We start from the raw sequence: 18,900 nt of genomic DNA, 5'->3' as shown, positions 1-18,900 counted from the left end.
TAAAGAGCACTCGGCGTAACTATTGCCAAGAGTTTTGTTTTTAAATAACGGTGGGAATTAGCACACCTTCGCCGGAGCCGGTTCCAGAAATGAGCCTTAACCAAAGAGTCTTCAGAAACCCATCACACTCTCTTGTGTTAGGATAAATCGCATCCCGATCGAGCATGCTAAAGTTTCAGCAGCGATTTAAGTTCATCTTCGACTTCTCGGCTGACTTATAAATGGAGCTTTACAGATGTTGACACGCGCAAAGCCGGCTCAACTTGCTATGCTAAATGCCGCGGCGATCTGTGCTCGAATTGATGCGGCGTTCGCTGTTCGTCGGTGGCGGCGCCGGGCGGAACGCGGGCGGGCGGCTCGGCGGGTCGGGTCGGGCCGGCCGGTCCGCCGGCGGCAGTGCCGCGCGGACTGCCGCCGGCTGAGGTGCGGCAGGGGGAGGATGGCGCCGGGACGGGGCCGGCCGCTGCTCCCGCTGTCCGTGCTGGGGCCGCTGCCGCTGCTGCTGCTGCTGCTAACCTGCGCCCGACCAACGAACGGTGAGTACTGAGACTCGAGTCGCTCGAGTGAAGTCGTTGTTATTATCATCAGACACCGTGTAACTTGATCTCACTTGCAACTAACTTATTGGTACTGTCAACCGACTCGCAAATCCGTTTACGGATAATACCTAAGTGTTTTAGATTATAGTCAGGGTTTTTATTGTGCGCGTTGTCTTGTTCCTGACCACATTGGTCGGAAACCTAACCCGATGCTCCGACTCTTGTCCCTGAACCGGCCCCCTGTAACCTGATCGGGACGCTGGGGCATTTAACAGAATTATGATGAACGGGACAAGCTGCGTCCGGTCGGTTGGGCCCAGCCTGTCCCGCCGCTCACCTCCCTCGACCTTTGTTTGGTGTTCTACGTTTTTGTAACCATTAACCGTGGGTTATCCCTGTAAGTAACACGAACAGCGAAACTCGTAGAGATTCGAACGATATGTTCTGGAATACCGCGGAAGTTATAGATAAACCGTTATAAGCTGCGCTGCAACTGAAGGGGATTAGTTTAAGAAGTGTAATAATGGAGCAATGAATTCCTACCAATTCCAATTGCAGTTCGTTAATGATCGTTAGCTAAACCGGCAGTAATCAAGCTACATTAAATGATAACGTAAGGGTATCGAATTACCTCCAGATGAACTGCCTGGGTCACGGGAGCGCGTCGGCTGAGTTAGACGGACTGCAGATATGGGTCTGTCCCAACCGATCTAACTGTGTACTCGTATTGTACACTTTCTGGGATGTGAGCGGATTTGTAGGACTCCCCCAGCCTCGACATACTGTCACGGGCTTATGCGAAAGCCCCGGCTAAAATATCTTTGCTGGAACGGTTAGGACGCGCCAAAGGGAGGACGAAGCCCCAGCGCAGCTCAGGTGTCGGCCCGGCGGGTGAGTGGCTGCAAGAGCCGAGCAGTGTTTGTTTAAACACCGCCGCTCACTCGGAAGTAATGGTTGTTGGACGACGGAGGAGCGGTGGGAAGGGGGGGGGGGGCGAACGCAGATACTTACTTCCCGATATACACCACCTGGGCTGTGTGTGGTGATACCGTGCGCGGCGGAGGGACGGCGTGAATGGTGCGATGTGAGTGGGACCACCGGGTACCGACCAAACCAGGCGCCGACTAACAAAGCGGCCGAACGGCGAGCGGCCAAAAGCTGCTAGCTTATACAAACTAACCAATCGCCTCTAGAAGATTTGTTGACCGACTCACGATCTACGGGTAGAGTATGGGTAGAGCTGTCAATCGACTCGAGCCATGGCTTTACTCCAAAGTGAATGACCGGCTCAAGTCTCCGGTCACAGCTGAGGACCGACTCACATCCCCAGACAAACTCACAGCGCCAGGCAGATTCACAGCGCCAGGCAGATTCACGGCGCCAAACAGACTGACTGGACCAGACAGACTGACTGGACCAGACAGACTCACGGTCCCAGCAAACCTAGGCGCCAGACCGACTCATGAGACCGACTCACGTCTCACGACCCCAGAGAGACTGACTGGGCCAGACAGACTCACAGTCCCAGACTGACTCACGACCCCAACCAGAGCCATGGCCCCAGACTTACATCGCCCCAGACAAACTCACGAGACAGACTCACGGCCCAGGACCGACGAACTCAGACATACTCACTTTCCCCAGACAAACTCATGCCCCAGAACGACTCACGGTACCAAACAGAACCACGACCCCAGACCCACAGCGCCCTAGAAGACTCAGGGCGTCAGACAGTCTCACGACGCCACAACGACTCACGGCGCCAGACAGTCTCTGGCCGATTGTTCCAACCCCGTTGTAACAGTTCTTATGGCCGTCTCACATCCTCGGGAATAGCTGTCGCCTCTAATACCTACCACATCAGCCGTCTCCCGAGCTTTGATGGATTCACGACACAGCCGACTCACGAATAACGACTTACGACTGCCCTAGTCGATTTACGAACCCCGTGCTACAGCTCTTCGGGACCATTCCTAGCTCTAAAGTGCCTCTGCTGTCAATCCTATAGGATTGACAGCAGGATCCATAGTATACTATGAATCAAGTCAGCCGCAAAGGCTCATCTGGTGTTTCGACATCATTCCATAGACTATCGGGACATGAGCTGCAAATTGTAGACTAGCGACTGCTTAAAAGGGGCCTGGAAAGCTGAACGGCGCTATAACGTGTGTGGTGCAGCGTTGGCTAATTTCAGGAAGGGATTGGCCGCGGAAACAGACGAGCTGTGTCGTGATTCGTGACGCTGCGTGCGCTAACGACTGGCACCTATTTCTAAATTAATGGTGTGCGGCAGTGGCTGGTGCGTTATCCTATGGGTGCGAGCTGAATGCGAGGGATTATTTTACTAAGATAAGGCTCATAATGGTAAAAACTTCCATTCGCATGAGCCACCCAGACTGAGACGGCCGTATAGTGTCATTGGCTTCCTTTTGATGCCTTTACGTGGGGGGGGTGAGATCGCCTCGTCTCCGTCCAATGGTGATATAAAGTACTTCCCCCCGGGCTATACACAGCGATCTTTTTCATACATGGCATGGTAATTGTGCCAAATTATTTTCGGCTAAATGGAACTGCGAGCAATACCATGCATTGTAAAAGCTGACGAGGGATGATTATTGATTAAAATACACACGAGCACCGACTGTATGTAGAGTAGGTATGAATGACCATACCGGCTTACCTGGCGTCAGCTCATCATCATATATGTCAGCCCGGCTGCTTCATCTATATCGGAGTACACGGACGGAGAGAGACAGTCCGACCACTCTGCCTGTATTAGAGCCTACGGTCGGAGAGGGACTGCCCGAACCTATATATCGGAGCACGGACGGACTCGCCGGCGGCCTGCGAGCAATTAGTGGCGTCCGAGCCACTCGGACGAGCAATCAGCTCGGCCCGGCAGCGACTCAAGAGCGGCTGCCCGGCCCGACGGCACTGATTGAACCGTGCGAGCGGCGCGGCCGGGGCACCGGAGGCAGCGCACAGAAACCGGGCGAACCGAACAGAAATCGGACAGCGCACTGCTCAAACCGGGCAGCGCGCACCGAACAGGAAACGGGCAGCGCACTGTTAAAAAAAAAAAAAAAACGGGCAGGGCACCGCTCAGGAGCCTGGCAAGCAGTACGCAAAGCTAAGGAATCGGGCAGCACACCGCTTAGAGACGGACAGTGCACCGCTCAGAAACCGTCAGAACAAGCGCATGTAGTGGCACGGGCGGCTGGCATACTCGTGGTATATGCTGACATACTCGTGACTCACAGGACTGTATTGCTCAATGTGGAGTGCAGCGTATTAGAGGCCGCCGAGACGTAAAAAAAACAAGTAGGTACCGAAAAGTAAAAAGCAACGGTCTCTCCCATTAGGCGCTCCCACAAAACGAGTGGGTGGCACAGTTTAGCCGAATTTCCTGTTGGGGAAGGAGAGGAAGAAGGAGAGAAGAGAGGACGTGATGTGGTATGAGGAGATGAGACGAGACGAGACGAGACGAGACGAGACGAGACGAGACGAGACGAGTCGAGACGAGAAAAGGAGAGCAGAGCAGAGCAGAACAGCAGAGCAGAGCAGAGCAGAGCAGAGGAGCAGAGCAGAGCAGAGCAGAGCAGAGCAGAGCAGAGCAGAGCAGAGCAGAGCAGAGCAGAGCAGAGCAGAGCAGAGCAGAGCAGAGCAGAGCAGAGCAGAGCAGAGCAGAGCAGAGGTGAGGGAAGGTGAGGAGAGAACAGTTGGGGAAGAGAGAATATGAAATGAGAATGACGGCAGCTCTTGGGCAAAGAAGGAGAAACTCCGGGGGAGGAGCGCCTCCCCTGAGAGGGAAAACTGCCAGAAGTTCCCCGCCCGGGCCGGAAAGTAAACGTCCGGTCAGCAGTAGTGGCTCGTCGCGTCGAGCGGGGAGGCGCTGAGGGATATGGGGGTCCAGGAACTAGCCACAATGGTGGGGTCACGGGGTCGGGGTCATTACGGGCGGGAGCATGATGAGTGTCGGTCGTTTAGAGACGGCCAGGGTCATGCAATAGAAATGCGACCACTGCAGGAGAGTGGGTCGCTGAAATCGCGTCGCAGCTTTATATGAGCGACTGAGAGACATTGGAAGACTGTAAGAAACTTGAGCGACTGAAATATTTGGAAAATAACGGACATGATGATTTAGTGACGTGTGATAGACGCGTTAGACACCTGTCGTTGAAAGACGTCTTACTGAGAGAGACAAGCAGCCTGAAAGTCATGCTTTGGATGCAAGAGGTGGTTAAGACTGCAGGGCTCCGTGAGATGAATTACTAAAAGCCTCGCTGGAATAGGTCACTGAGGATCGGGCTCCTCTAACCGTCTGCTCTGCGTGAGTGTATGTACATAAGTTCCGCATGGTCATGTGAGTGTACCCGCCCTGACCCCCACTTGTTTACACCGCAGGTGTGGTGTACCTCGGCCCTCGGTTCATCTCCGAACCACCAGGCGTGGTGCGCTACTCCAACAGCTCGGGAGTGCGACTCGACTGTCGTGCCACCGGCTCTCCTCCCGTGGATGTCCAGTGGACCACCGTCTCCGGTGAACCCGTCTCATACGTACCGGGGATCAGGTGAGTGCCGTCTCTTACGTACCGGGGATTAGGTGAGTGTCATCTCTTACGTACCGGGGATCAGGTGAGTGCTGTCTCCTTATTACTAGGGATCAGATGAGTGCCATATTTCTTACGTACACGGGATTGGGTGAGCGAGGTATTTTTCTGTACCAGGGATCAGGTGAGTGCCGTCTCCTATGTATTTATCGGATCAGGTGATCTCATCCGTACCAGGGATCAGGTGAGCGCCGTCTCTTCCGTGCCCGGGATCAGGCGAGTGCCGTGTTTCCAACGTGACAGCGATTAGGTGAGGCACTCACCGCTCATCTTTTCCCACCGTGAACCGAATAGACACTTTGATGGATGGAAATTTTAAATTTATCTTTATGCGAGCGATTTTATATCTGCGTGTCTTATACCGACATAAGGCGGACCGATAGGGGAGAATTATTATCGTCGGGAGCCCATGTCAGCGTCCCACAAGATTCCATCGAACGGGCTCGATTGGCCTAATCAGGCCATACGGGAGCGATGTCGGTCCGCCATCCCGACGGAGCATCGGCACCGTCCCACGAGGGAGCGGTCAGCGACGGGGTACCGAGCTGACCGTGACTCGGGGGCCCCTTGGCGACGCTGGATTCGTGTCTGGTTGGGGTCACTGGCTGTTCTGGCTGTCTTTGGGCCGCCATGCATTCATGTCTGGCCGGGGCCCACCGGCTGCCCTGTGGAATGTGGATGGCTTAGGCCGCTGTATTGGTGTCTGACTGGCTGATGTCCGTGTCTGTTAGTCATTCTCTGTGTCCATGCGCTGTTGCTGTTTGCATTTGCGGCTTGTCCGCGTTTCTGACCTTTCCGTGTCCATGGCTGTGACCTTATCTAGTGCCCACGTCTGCGGACTGTCCGTGTCAGTTTGGTTACATTCGTATCCATTTGCCACTCTCCGTGTCTGAAGGCTGCTCTCCGTGTCTGTTGTCTGGCCCGCCCTCCGCGTGTCTGAGGTCCACCCTTGGTGTCTGTGGATCACCCTCCGTGTCTGAGGGCCTTCCTCCGAGTTTCGACCACCCTCTCCATGCCTGCACCGTGCTCTCCGTGCCTGAGGGCCACCCCGACCGTGTGCCTCTGTCGGCGCCTTGCCGCGGGCGGCCCCCCGCCGTGCAGTGCTCCGCGCGTGCCGTCTGCCGCGGTAAACAGACACCGAGTAATGACCGCACGCTGTTTATTGGCCGTCGCCCGCTCTGTTGTCGCTCGTGTATCGCACAACAACTCCACGGAAGGAAACCTCCAGACGCGCTGTCCGCACCCCTGGGAATCATCTCGCGAGAGAGGAAAAGAACGTGTTTCTGTGAATCATGATGCATTGTGAGAAACACTTCCTTACTCAAAAGACGGTGCTCGTGACAAAAGGGGTGCATTTCATTAGCAATGTTTTTGAGTGACAAAAAGCGTTTATTCGTCAGCCACACCGAGGCGCTATTTTGTTATAAAATTTATTTTCACACGTAATTTATGTCCAATCTGAAACATGTAATTGAAGGAGGAAAAACGTTTGGACTCGATGGCGGTTGATTTATCAGCGTCCCCGCATATATGTAATAGAAGACAGAAAACATGTTTGGCAAGTAGCATATTGCGAAAATGGAACTGAACATGTCAACGAGCTCAGTTACTTGAATATGTAGAGCATCAATTGGCACTTCATCGTTGCTGAGCATGGGACATTCCATTACTGATGCTGCTTGTATGTAAATGGCGAATCCAAGAACAAGGGGAATTTGGCGCCTCTTCTACAGCTTCCGAAGTTGACGAAATTCTGTTAGTTTTTTTTTTTAAATAACTTCTTTGCATGTTTATTAAAAAAAGTCGCATTTTATTTGCTGAGCAACGCACAAGGAAGTGATTTTTTACACTTTTGAAAACCTCTTTGGGAAGTAAGTCTATGCTTTTGCACCGTCTAATAGCAGCTTTCGGAATTCGGTAATGTTTCATGCATATAATATATCTAAAAAGTGATATATTCGCTTCAATAAAGTACATTTCTTCTGAGAGTCCGTATGATTTGACCTGAAGTGGACAGTAAAAGAATACTAGGCTGGACAGCTCTATCCGTTTTACGGCCGCACTTTAGTGTTCAGTGCGGCGTGAACGGTGGCCGCTGGATTGTTGGGCCGGCCGTTTGACGAGCGCCCGGTGAGCCCCACATATATATCGGGATCGGCCGACCATTGCAAGTCGCCGCCGGCCGTCACTGGCCGCCATTGAGATTCATTTGACCCGACCGGGCCATTGTCGCCGCTCCCTGCGCTGATGGAACCACATAAATCAGACAGGCGACCGGCAAAACCGCCTCCGATAGGCGGCCTGCCGACAAAAGCAGCCGGCACTCCCATGAGCCGAGCGCGCCTTCTGCGATGGCCTGTCACGCCGCTTCCGTTACAGCTTATTATCTCGGTTATTAGACGGTCAAACACGCCATAAAATGGCGCTTCATGTTGAAAAGCAAGCGACCCTCCTGTCTTAAGTGCACAAAGTGCATGATTTCGACTTTGTTATTCCGCCCAATTTAACAGTATAGTATTTTTCAGCTGCGTTTGACAAAGCCAGCGCATGACATTACAGTCACTGAAAGTTGGAGCTCCTCTGTCAGGAGTCAAAACTGATAAATTCCTTCTTATGTCGCTTGTATTTACATCAACTTATCAATGCTCAGTTAAGGACAAGGTGTAATCCCGCTTTTCACTGGTGAACTTTTAAATCACTAGCACGTTATCAAGCTGCTAGCTTGTCATCCGCTCACTACCGCCACTAACTAACCACTGGCACGCCGGGCGCAGACACGGAACGCGAAATGAAAGGCGCGCTCCATAAAGCGCGGATGAAGATTACACGTAGGGGTATAGCCGAGCCGTCTGGGTGATGTAGTGGCCCATTTGGCGGCGCGGCCAGCGTGGTCGTCCGGCCGGTGCTACCATGCGCACCACGCTGACACGGAGCCCGCCTGAATACTAGTGGGCTCGTTAGAGAGTGGCGATGGCTTCAGTGCGGCGTGTCCTGATGCGCGCGTGGGGAGCTCAAACTGGGAGCGATGCCAAGGGGGGGGGGGGGCATTGAGGAGAGATATGATGGAGAGGATGAGAGGCAAAAAGAGGCAAAGAGAGAAAGACAGCCAAACCTGTAGACAGATTAACATGCAACACCAAGCTGAGCTACAGCCACGTTTTACTTAAACTTCACTACACCTAGCCGTGGACCAGGAAACATCAGGCTCACTGAAGTGTTACAGCGTTACGGTTGAATCGGAGGTAGAATGGTTTCAATAACGGGCGCGCCCAGTGACAGCCGACGGCGCCTGGCTCGTGCACAGCTGCCTGTCTGTCTGTCTGTCCGGCTGTCCGGGTGTTCGTTCGGTTCGAGACCGACCGGTGAATGTTCTGTGGAGGGGGGGGGGGGCATCTCGCTCCGCCAGTAAGCGCTGCTCTGACCCATCGCCCGTCCGTGTGACTGACGCCGTGCCCCGTCCCGCTTCTGTTGGCTAACGGGATAGCACGTGTCTGTACATCGACCACTTCCTCACTGAACTGCATTTCCGACCTACAGATGCAGTGTCGGGAATGTTCCAGAGTCTTCCTTCAGCAGTGACGGCCGGTGGCAGATGGGTTAAGCTGACCTCATTTATGATTTGCTACTAATCAGACTACATATGTAGATGTGGTAGTGGGCTGGGTTAAAAATGGGGATATAAATGAGCTTCATTCTTCAGCTTCTAAGGCAAGCCGAAAGTTGAAACAGCTAACAATTCACATGAACCGCTAAGGTGCCACCGTCAACAATCCACACCACACTTCACAGTAAATCACTACGACACTGGCGGAAGATATACGGAACTCCTAAAGTCACACAACTTCTCATCAGAAACATGATGTAACGACCTGAATGCAAACAACGAAGACAAACACATAATTAAAACAATAAAAGTTGGAGAAGCACAATAAAGCTGGAGAAGCAGGCAAAACGGCAGATTATTACTCCAGCGCCGAGCAAAGACCAAGGCCTACCACTACGGCATCTGATAGGTGCTCGGCCGCATTTGGTACTCACAAATGCATCCTTCCATTGCTTTGGATTTGCCTTAGTTTTCTGTGGTATCGACTGACAAAACCTTAGCCTAGCATTAGAAGGAGGGCTTCGGTTCCTCATGCGCCATGAAGTGAGTTCTCAAAGGGATTCCAGCTTACCGCGAATGCATGTTTCAAACTTGCCGTAAGTTTCTCGTAAATAAGACGCCGATGTCGGTGAAATGAGCAACTGGTGCCAACACTTTAGTCGAAAAGCCACTCCAAACTGAATCATGAATTTCATTTCTTATTCCGGCGGGCGAGATGCACCTTTGTACCGTGTTGATGCCCGGACAAAGGCCGAGTTAAGCCGAGAATACCAGCACTGTTCGCGGCATGCTCCAGTGGCGTTGTATCTCACATCTGCAGGCCGGCCCGGGTGCTCGGCGGAATTTATTGGGTCAGGCCGCATTTGACTCTCTGAAACGGCATGATGAGTGGCCTGTGACTGTGACTTTATTTCAGCGGCTCTCCGGAGGGCACTGCCGGCCGGCGTCATTCCTATTCATATCCGCCGCCGGCCGGCCGGCCGCCATCGACCCGCGGTGTCAGGACTCCCCGGCCGCGGGCGGTGGGTTGCCGGCTGCCGCCCACGGGCGGTGGACTGTTCCGCCCACGGCTGCGGACCCCGCGGGCAGATCAGCTCACTGCAGGATGGGATGCTGCAGGCATGGTCCGGTTCATATGGTTTGACGGGCTGGGCGAGTCCACTGCGATGGGATGGTGCAGGCGTGGTCCGGTTCTATGCAGTGGAGCTCACTGTGGCGTGATACTGCTAGATCCCGTTCTATGATCCCGTTCTCTGGGAGAAGCTCGATCCACTCCAGTGTAACGGGATGCTGGAAATATCTTACCGGTTCTATGGGGTTTGCTCTGGCCTCTGGACGGCTTGGTCCAGTCCGTTGCAGCGAAATGCTGATGCAAGTGGCATGGTTCAATTCTCTGCCGTATGACTTGCTCGGTTCAGCTCATTGCACCGGGACGCTGGCATTGTCCGGTACTCAGTGGCTCTGAGGCATGGTCCGGTACCCATGGTGTGCTCCAGGTGGCTCGGCCATCCAGCTGAAACTTGATCGGTGCGGCACGATCCGTCTGATACCGACACAGTCCGTCCTCTTGTGTGTCAGTGGTTGGCGATATGGTCTTCCACTGTGTTGTGCTCGAGTGGCAATGCCTATCATCTGTGGTTTGGTCAATTATTGCAAGTTGGACAATCTCCGTAGACTGAACAGATCTTCCGTCTTACCTTTACCTGAATCGTCCTCGCCTTTTCTCGGCCGCTCCAGACCTGCCAGCTCCCGTCAGCTACGGTAGTCCATTTTACGTCTGCTGCGATCACCCCGTCGCTTTGTTGGAGTTCCTTCCTTTTAGGCCGTCTCCCAGGAGTCCCGTTGTAGTCTTGGCTCGGTGTAAATAATAGTGCGCCGGCAGGCCGGCGGCCGATCGGCCCCGGCTGTTTTGTTCAGACGACTGGGCGTGAGCAGGCAGGCTGACGCGCTGCACACATTGCTGCGACCCGGAGGCAGTTTTTGTCCACCCAGCTGGCCGGGCGGTGATTACGTGAGATGTGGCCACTGCCACCGCTCGGCCTAAGAGCCGGACGAACGAGCGATCGGGCTGGGTTTTGTGCGACACACTCCATTCTCCAGAACGGAAATATTAGCTGCCCGGGACAGCTATTTCTCTGTGTCCGGAAGGTTGTTACTTAGTGTCCGCATTAACCACTTCTCTACTCATACGACCGGAAGTGTCATTTCTCTGTCCGGAAGTGTCATTTCTCATTCCGGAAGTGTCACTTCTCTGGGTACGGAACTGCTCGCATGAGTCCTCATCCTCATCTATGCTGAGGATGCTGTTGAATACACTGATTCTGATTCTGATTCTGAGTCAGGAAGTGTTGCTTTTCTGGACTCGGAAATGCCAAAATTGTGCCACCAGGGACTCGGGGGACATCCCACCGTGTAACCCATAGAGCGGACGTCGTGAGAGTGGAAGCTGAGCTGTGTGTCTCGGATTTTCTATGACTTCCTATGACTCCGTTTCCATGGCAGTTGTGATCGATAAATGCGAGTAAGCGAACTTAGATAACCTAAGATGTTATCGGAAGATGGAAACAAGGAAGCAATTATGTATTATGCAATGCAGATGCACTTTTTGCTGTTCATGTCGGAAAATATATTCAAGGAAGGAGAGAGAAACACTCGACAAGACATTAGTAATCTAGATCAGAAGTGTTCATGGAAACGGGCTTCATGGTGTATAAACGTTTATTATTTGTTTATTATCACCAAGACACCCACAGGCACAAAGAGCCCACTTACAGATGCAGTCACATATGTGGGCAGTCACAAACGTCTCCTGTTTGATGTTCTGTCTGAGCCCCTGCAGTGCATATGACGCCTGTTTCTCGTTCTGCAGGGAATCGCTGTCGAACGGCAGTCTGGTGTTCGCCCCGTTCCCGGCCCGGCTGTTCAGACAGGACGTCCACGGCGGCAGGTACCGCTGCGTCGCCTCCAACAGCCTGGGCACCATCATCAGCAGGACCGTCCGACTCAAACCAGGTCAGTTCGAACGGTAACAATGCACAGGTTCTGATCGAAGGTACACGAATCGGACGCTGCTGAAAGTCACGTTTGGTTACCGATGCTTGCTGGCATCGCTGGCATGCTTGCTCTCTGTTTAGGGTGTGGGTAATGTTAAATTGGCCCATTGCACTTACCGGAGCAACTACCAGAGGAAACAGATTCAGATTCAGATTCAGATGTATTCGAATAAGGTCCACAATAAACGTGGCTTTTCACTCATTCACGTCTTATGTAGAGCAGAAAGGGAAGCTGGAACACAAGACACAACGGCCACTCTCATTCTTACACATACGCATGCACGCGGGCGCGCGCGAGCGCGACACCAAAACACTGAAGCTCACAACGACATAGCAAATCGCTTCGCTTCAGCCCGAAAAGATGGAATGCCGGGCTCAATGCGCGAGTTATTAATGAGTGACATTCCGCGATAACAGAGTCGCCGCCTGCCTGCCTCAACTCGGATTGTTGGTAGGGTATAAAGATCAGCCCGTCTGGTGTCATGATTGTGCCGCTGACGCGCTCGCGGTCCAAAAGTCTGGAGTATGGCGTCCGGCTGGCCTGACCTTATTGTCCGATCGACAGCGCACATTGTATGGTAGGCCACAAGCTGCTTAGCCGTGAGCCAGCGAAGCTGCGATATTGCGTCAGAAATGTGGTCACATCGCCGCTTTCCTGTCACAACACGTGCACAGAAGTTGATGATTTTCTGCACACGGTGGAGTTGGGTCTCAGTACATGATCCATATACAGACATGCAGTACCGCACAATGGATAACACGAGTGCCTGTACAATGCCCTTCACGACAGAACTGGGTATAACGTGGCGTGCATGGTTCAGGGCAATCAGGATCCCAGCGCATTTACGGGACATGGCGTCAATGTGGGCTTCAAAGTTGAGATGCCGATCAACTATCACGCCGAGGTTCTTAACTACCCTAGAATCGGGAATAGCATTTCCACAGAACTCAAGTGTAACAGGAGGCAGATCACGCAACATCGACGGAGTCCCAAGCACCAGCATCTGGGTCTTGCTCGCGTTCACTTTCATGCCGTTGTGACAAAACCATTGAAATACAGTAACTAGCGTCTCTTCCATACGGACGATGAGCTGGTGTAAGTCACGCTTCTTGCCTGTGATAAGCAGCTGCGTGTCGTCTGCGTATTGTACGACGCTGACATTGTCTGGCACATGTAAGCTTAGATCATTGGCGAAAAGCATATACAAAATACAGCTCAACGCGCCTCTTTGGTACACACCGATAACATTGTTTTTGGTGTTAGAGAGCATCACATTTCCATTAGCACACCGTACCTGCACCTGCTGCGAGTGATCGGCCAAATAGTCTCGGAACCATGTGGTGGTGATACCGTAAAGGTGCAGCTTTTCCAAAAGTTTGTCATGAGAAATAACATCAAAGCATTTTGACAAATCAAGTAACACCAAAATACATATCTGCCCACTGTCCATAGCGCGAAGTGCCAGGTCAGTCACTGCATGAAGTGCCGTTTCCGTTGAATGGAACCTGCGATATCCGTGTTGCGGGTCAGAAAGCAAACAATTTTCTTCCAGGTAAGCAATAAGTTGGACCTGCACAATACGTTCAACTATTTTCATAACAGCAGGCAAGATTGATATCGGTCGCGTCTCAGATGGTTTGACAGCACCTTCACCTTTGGGGATAGGCGTGACCAACGCATGTTTCCACGCACGCGGCACCGCCCCGGTGGAACAGATAAGATAAGCATTTTGAGAGCATTTAATTCCTAATGCGTGCTATTTGAGGTTATCAGTTTTGATCATCTTTAGTGTGCAGATCTGTTGAAAGATATGCTGTCGTTTATCAAGCTTCATTACGAGCGAACGAGCGCAGCGAGCGAGCGAGTTCATACTGAATTAAGGGAAAATCCTGAGTATGAGCGGCCGGCCGGCCGTGGGGACGCTCTTCAAAAGCTAATATCTTAGGAACGGGACATCCGATTGACAAGCGGCCTTCTTTACTGAATCTCACTTGGACGTAAAAGTTCTGTGGTGTGATGGCCACCTTGCGTTCTTGCCAACCACCGCACGTGGCGCGTGGTAAAGTTGGACATTTTTTAAGAACCCCCAAAATTGCAACCTCAATAACGGCACAACGGTTGGGCCGATTGAATTGAAACTCGGTACACAGTTAGGTCTCCATCAGATAATTCATCTGCATGTGTTAACCCGGCGGCCGCTGGGCCTCCGCGCCACCCGCCGGCCGCTGGGGGGGGGGGGGCATATAGTTGCCCCCCCTTTACTTCTGCGACGATATCGTCGCAACGCGAAGAGATAGAGAAGCGAAACTTTGCACACATCTTCCTGAATACCTAGCCGAGGTTGTGTCCAAATTTGGTGTCGATTCCATTTGAAATGACGTCACAGTGACGTCATAAGTGAAATTATAGATTTGCGACTCTCATATTCCTCACGATACATCAGATATATGGGACCGAATATAAAGGGTCGATTATTGGTCAGAAACTAGATGGAAGTGTAGTTAGATGTTTTAGGATGACAGCAGGTGCTGTCGAGTTCATTTACAGTTGAGTTTCATGCTCAGCGTCATCAGAAACGGTCCATATCGGAAAACGACAAAACTTTATGACGTCACTGTGACGTCATCTTAGGTACTACAACCACCAAACTTTCCTCTAACATTGCCTAGGTATTCATTTGAAGCTATGCCAAGTTTTACGTTCGTAGCTCATCAGGTTTCGGAGATATTTTACAAAACGTAAAGGGGGGCAACTTTATGCCCCCCCCCCCAGCGGCTCGTGGGTTAAGGTTGGGGTGCTACAGCACGTGCGCACGTGCAGGGGGCGCTCCCAGATCTCGAGAACGGCTGGGCCGATTGCGCTCAAATTTGGTACACGGTTGGGGACCAGTTAGTAGGGTGCCGTGCAAAAGTCAGTTTGGACCCCGCTTGCACGTGCGCACGTGCAGAATGCCGCTTCCAGATCTCAGGAACGGCTGGGCCGATTGCGTTCAAATTTGGCACACCGCGAGCGACCGGTTAGAAGGGTGCTTTGCACAAGCCCGTTGAAAGTACCCTCTCGCCCTTGCGCACGTGCAGGGCTCACTATCTCGCTCGCTCGTTCTTCGCCCAAAAGGCGTTTTACTGGTAATTATGACCAAAGGGAGCTTCACCTTACGGCAAACAAAATTAACATCCATCACGTGCTACTAATTAATATATATTTAATCGGACCGCCTCTTCGATATACCAGGTATTATTCGGTGTGCCTAGCCAAGGGTGTTTTAAATAATGCCCGAACGGAGTGAGGGCATTATTTTTTCTAAAATATTAACCGAACGAAGTGAGGTTAATATTTTCAAAAATAGCACGAATGAAATGAGTGATATTTTTGTATTTAATGCACGAGCCTGCGAGTGCATTAAATATAAACACTCTTGGCAAGGCACACCGAATAATGCCTGGTGTACCGAGGAGGCGGTCCGATTACATTTATTATAACGACTTTGCGCCGTTCGTTGCTCAGCTCGTCTGTTTAAAAGGGCTACATTGAGGGATTGGGAAAAGAAACGGGGCTTGGTTTTGTTTTCGGGGAACATTTGTTAATAACGAAGTGTGTACTAATTAATCAAATTAATAGCGCCAATTAGGAAATGCAATAGTGGAATAAGTGGACTGTGCAATGTCTCGGTCAGTCTCCTATATTCATATGCAGGCCCTCTTGCAGCACTTGTAAAGAACTTATGCACCCAGGGCCGCCTTCTGTGAGAACCTTATACTGAAAACGCGTATTTACAAGCTCTGATCTATTCCATCATCTCTGTATCATGTGCGCCTGGGTATACCTATCAGACACTTGACCTGCGCTGCTCCTATCACGATAAGTGGCTACAGCCCATTCTGGGTCTTCCTTGTGTTGGTTGGAACACCTTCTGCTTCTCTGTTCGCCAGCTCTTGGGAGAGCAAACTGCAGTTTTTTTCTCGCTGTCTGTACCATTCGTATCCATTTTCTGCATTATGAGCATCACCTTTGAGTGATCGGACAAAGCAGTGGGCCTATCAGATTAAAAAAAAGAAGGCGTCTCAAAGCTCTCTATGAATTTGATTTAGCTCTGTGTTGCCTTCGGTGCCCTTAACATTCAATCTCAATGCAGGCCAATATTCTTTTTTTTTCAGCGAGCAGCTTGAAACCATTCTTGTGAAACCATTCGGGCTCCACCACGGAAAGAAAAAGTCTGATTAACAGTATTATTCCCGGGATTAATTTCTGTTATACCGACGTTTTACTTAAAAAACTGAAATCACGCGCGCGTTTAGAAATAGCCCTCCGATGCTGCAAAAACTACTTGTGCTATCAGGATTTAACCATACTTTTTTAACATGCGTGAACGGCGCAAAGTCGTTATAATGCTAATTAGTGCTAGTCTCTCACAGAAAGGCTGTCAGAAGACGATACTCTGCACCCAGCTCATTTGTCATAGCGCGAAAGCCCTGTAACCATGCACCATGCATGCACGCTAAATATGCGAACTTATACATGTGCGCTGTTGCAATAAAGCTGGCCGAGCATCTTCTGTAGCATGGTGTCTTGACAAGCCCCAGCGTAGAAACGAGGCGTAATAGAGGGGCCGGCATCAGCGAACGATCGCCCCTGGTTCATTAGGAGGGCTCTGCGGCGCCAAGCAATGCATCATGTTTCCAGCCTGCCAGCTCATTAAAGTCGGCAAGAGCGCTCATTTCAGCCAGAGCGCCACATCAGCAAGTAAAACAAGACTTTGCTGCTGACCACTGCTGTGCTGTGTTGACCAGATATTACTAAAGACCTGCCACCATCACGCGACATTCGCTATGTGTCGGCCGGCTAGTGGCTGGTGCACGCGTTGCGTTTATTCGACTATGATAGCTGCCGCCAGCCAGTCTATCACATTCTGGGTGTTTAAGGCATTGTGCTATGTTCCCACCAGAGCTCCACTTAGAGCCAATGAAACGCATGAACAATAACTGGTAACTCCAATAGCACATCCAATGAATAACTTATTAATACTTTCCACACAACTCATCAGTTCACACAATTATTCACAAATTTTATGTTGATCAATTGCCAGTGTCGAGTCAATGCAGTGTTAAATATGACGGCTATTTAATTAATCTGAATCGTTTATGATGTTGTCAAAGCTTAAAATTTGTTACCATTATGTAATGATCGGTGGGTAACTGTCTGTCCCTGCTCAGTGGCGTGATTTATCTTCGGTTCTAAAGAATCACCGCGCATAGCCGCCCCGAAATAGCAGCTGAATGCTTTTGCACGCCGTCACTCAGTGTGGCGTTATTTGGTGCCGTTTTTCTGCTGTGCGGAGTCGTTTGTTACCGTTCAGTGCGACGGATAACGCTTCGAAGCACACCCGCCCCGCTCAGAGGCGGAGAGAGAGTGTAACAGATGGACAATCGATAAACACGACCTTCCGACAACTGGCAAAGACGGAGCGCGCCCGCCGACACCGCTGGCGTTCAAATATTGTATCGGTGCGCTCTGCCGCTACTTTGAACAGAATCAATACTTGCCAACAACCCCGGTGTACACTTGACCGCCTCAGAGACAAAGGCTCTCTGTTGACCGCTCGTGCCGACATGCATTTAAGCACAACACGTATTGGACGATGACCATTCAGTATAGCATCCTTGCTTGATATTTGGAAAGGGAGGCGCTTGCTTCCGCTTTACTGGTGAATGGGTTTCCTCCACTGTGTGTGTTCGCTCTGTCATAAGACGGCCAGCCGTTGAGTGTTGTTACGCCCACTGAGCGATTTCTAACGCCTGGCCGGTTCGCTCCAGTGATATTCACCCAAGTGTAACGCCGGCACCACTGGTGTCCACTGGTGTGTTAGTGGACCCGTGTGACCGTGAACCAATGGGGCTGGTGCCGGGTGAGCAGACACCGTGGAGCGTATGACTTGGGTTTTGTCGAAATAGGGAACATAGCTACGCTTTTGTTGAAGAATGGAAGCCACGTACCTAATATCAATATTCAACATGTGAGTGATATTTTTGGAAGTAATACAATAATGAGTTTTGTTTTTTACCTAGGTATATGAAAAGCATGAACTCCCTAAATGTAAGTTATTTCTTGTGACGTTTTGTTTTTGCTAGCTTTTTCGTGGCACCGGGCAAACCACTTCCAAAGTTTTATCGGCGATTCAATTTTACAAGCTTTTGAAGGATCCTAATGACTTGACCTGAATCGAGAAATGTCAGAAGCACTTATGATTGATACAAAAGTGAGTGATACAAACAAGTGTGTTACTTTGCTGACTAAGCACCAAAGTTTGTAACGATTTCAGTTGGCGCGTTGGTTTTAAAGCCACATTCTTTGTGCCTCAGTAGGGACTTACTATACGCAATCCATGCCAATTATTGTCTTTATCAATGTAAGAAAGATGCCTGACAGATCAGATAAGCGCGATTAAGTAAGTAAATTCGCATTACAAACGGATTATGATTATATGATATCATGGATATGATATCTTGTAATCCATTTCTGATCCGTATTTGCCGTTGCTTAAAATTTTCACTGTTGCCGAGTTTAATTAGCCTAAGCATAATATCCGGGCTATAAGAGCATAAAATATATTTTTGTAAAAGAAAACATCCTAAGTGGCATTGCTAATTGGTTCGAACTTCGAATGTCTTCCAACTTCAAAAAACTGCCGTTTCTTTGTCACATTTGAGTCTTTTGTAACAGTCAGTGGTGGATATGTAGCTTTTCCAGCACTAATAACTGCTAGATAATGCCTATAAAACGGGTGGATGATAGGGAACCGCATCGGTAATGTTTGTAGACAGAGTGCAGCGAGAGAGAGAGAGAGAGAGGAGAGAGAGAGAGAGAGAGAGAGAGAGAGAGAGAGAGTGAGGGAGAGAGAGAGAGAGAGAGAAGAGAGAGAGAGAGAGAGAGAGAGAGAGAGAGAGAGAGAGAGAGAGAAGGAGAGAGAGAGAGAGCGAGAGAGAGAGAGAGAGAGAGAGAGAAAGAGAGAGAGAAAGAGAGGCAGGGAGGGAGAGGGAGAGGGAGAAGAGGGAGAGGAAGGGAGAGGGAGAGGGAGCGGGCGAGGGAGGAGCGTAGGA

General features: G+C 50.9%; 1 protein-coding gene across 1 annotated transcript; it reads left to right on the top strand.

Annotated features, from left to right (window-relative positions):
• Positions 1–419: 419 nt before the first annotated feature.
• LOC122387788 (Down syndrome cell adhesion molecule-like protein Dscam2) lies at positions 420–11,764 on the top strand (the record flags this gene model as incomplete). Its single annotated transcript, XM_043378256.1, has 3 exons — positions 420–536; positions 4,944–5,109; positions 11,622–11,764. Coding segments are annotated over exons 1-3 (406 nt in total), but the record flags the coding sequence as incomplete, so codon positions are not given.
• Positions 11,765–18,900: the final 7,136 nt, after the last annotated feature.

The sequence above is a fragment of the Amphibalanus amphitrite genome, unplaced genomic scaffold (genome assembly GCF_019059575.1).
Source record: "Amphibalanus amphitrite isolate SeventyFive unplaced genomic scaffold, NRLGWU_Aamphi_draft 000298F_arrow, whole genome shotgun sequence".
NCBI classification, from domain to species: domain Eukaryota; kingdom Metazoa; phylum Arthropoda; class Thecostraca; order Balanomorpha; family Balanidae; genus Amphibalanus; species Amphibalanus amphitrite.
This window is presented reverse-complemented; position numbering and strand designations above follow the sequence as displayed.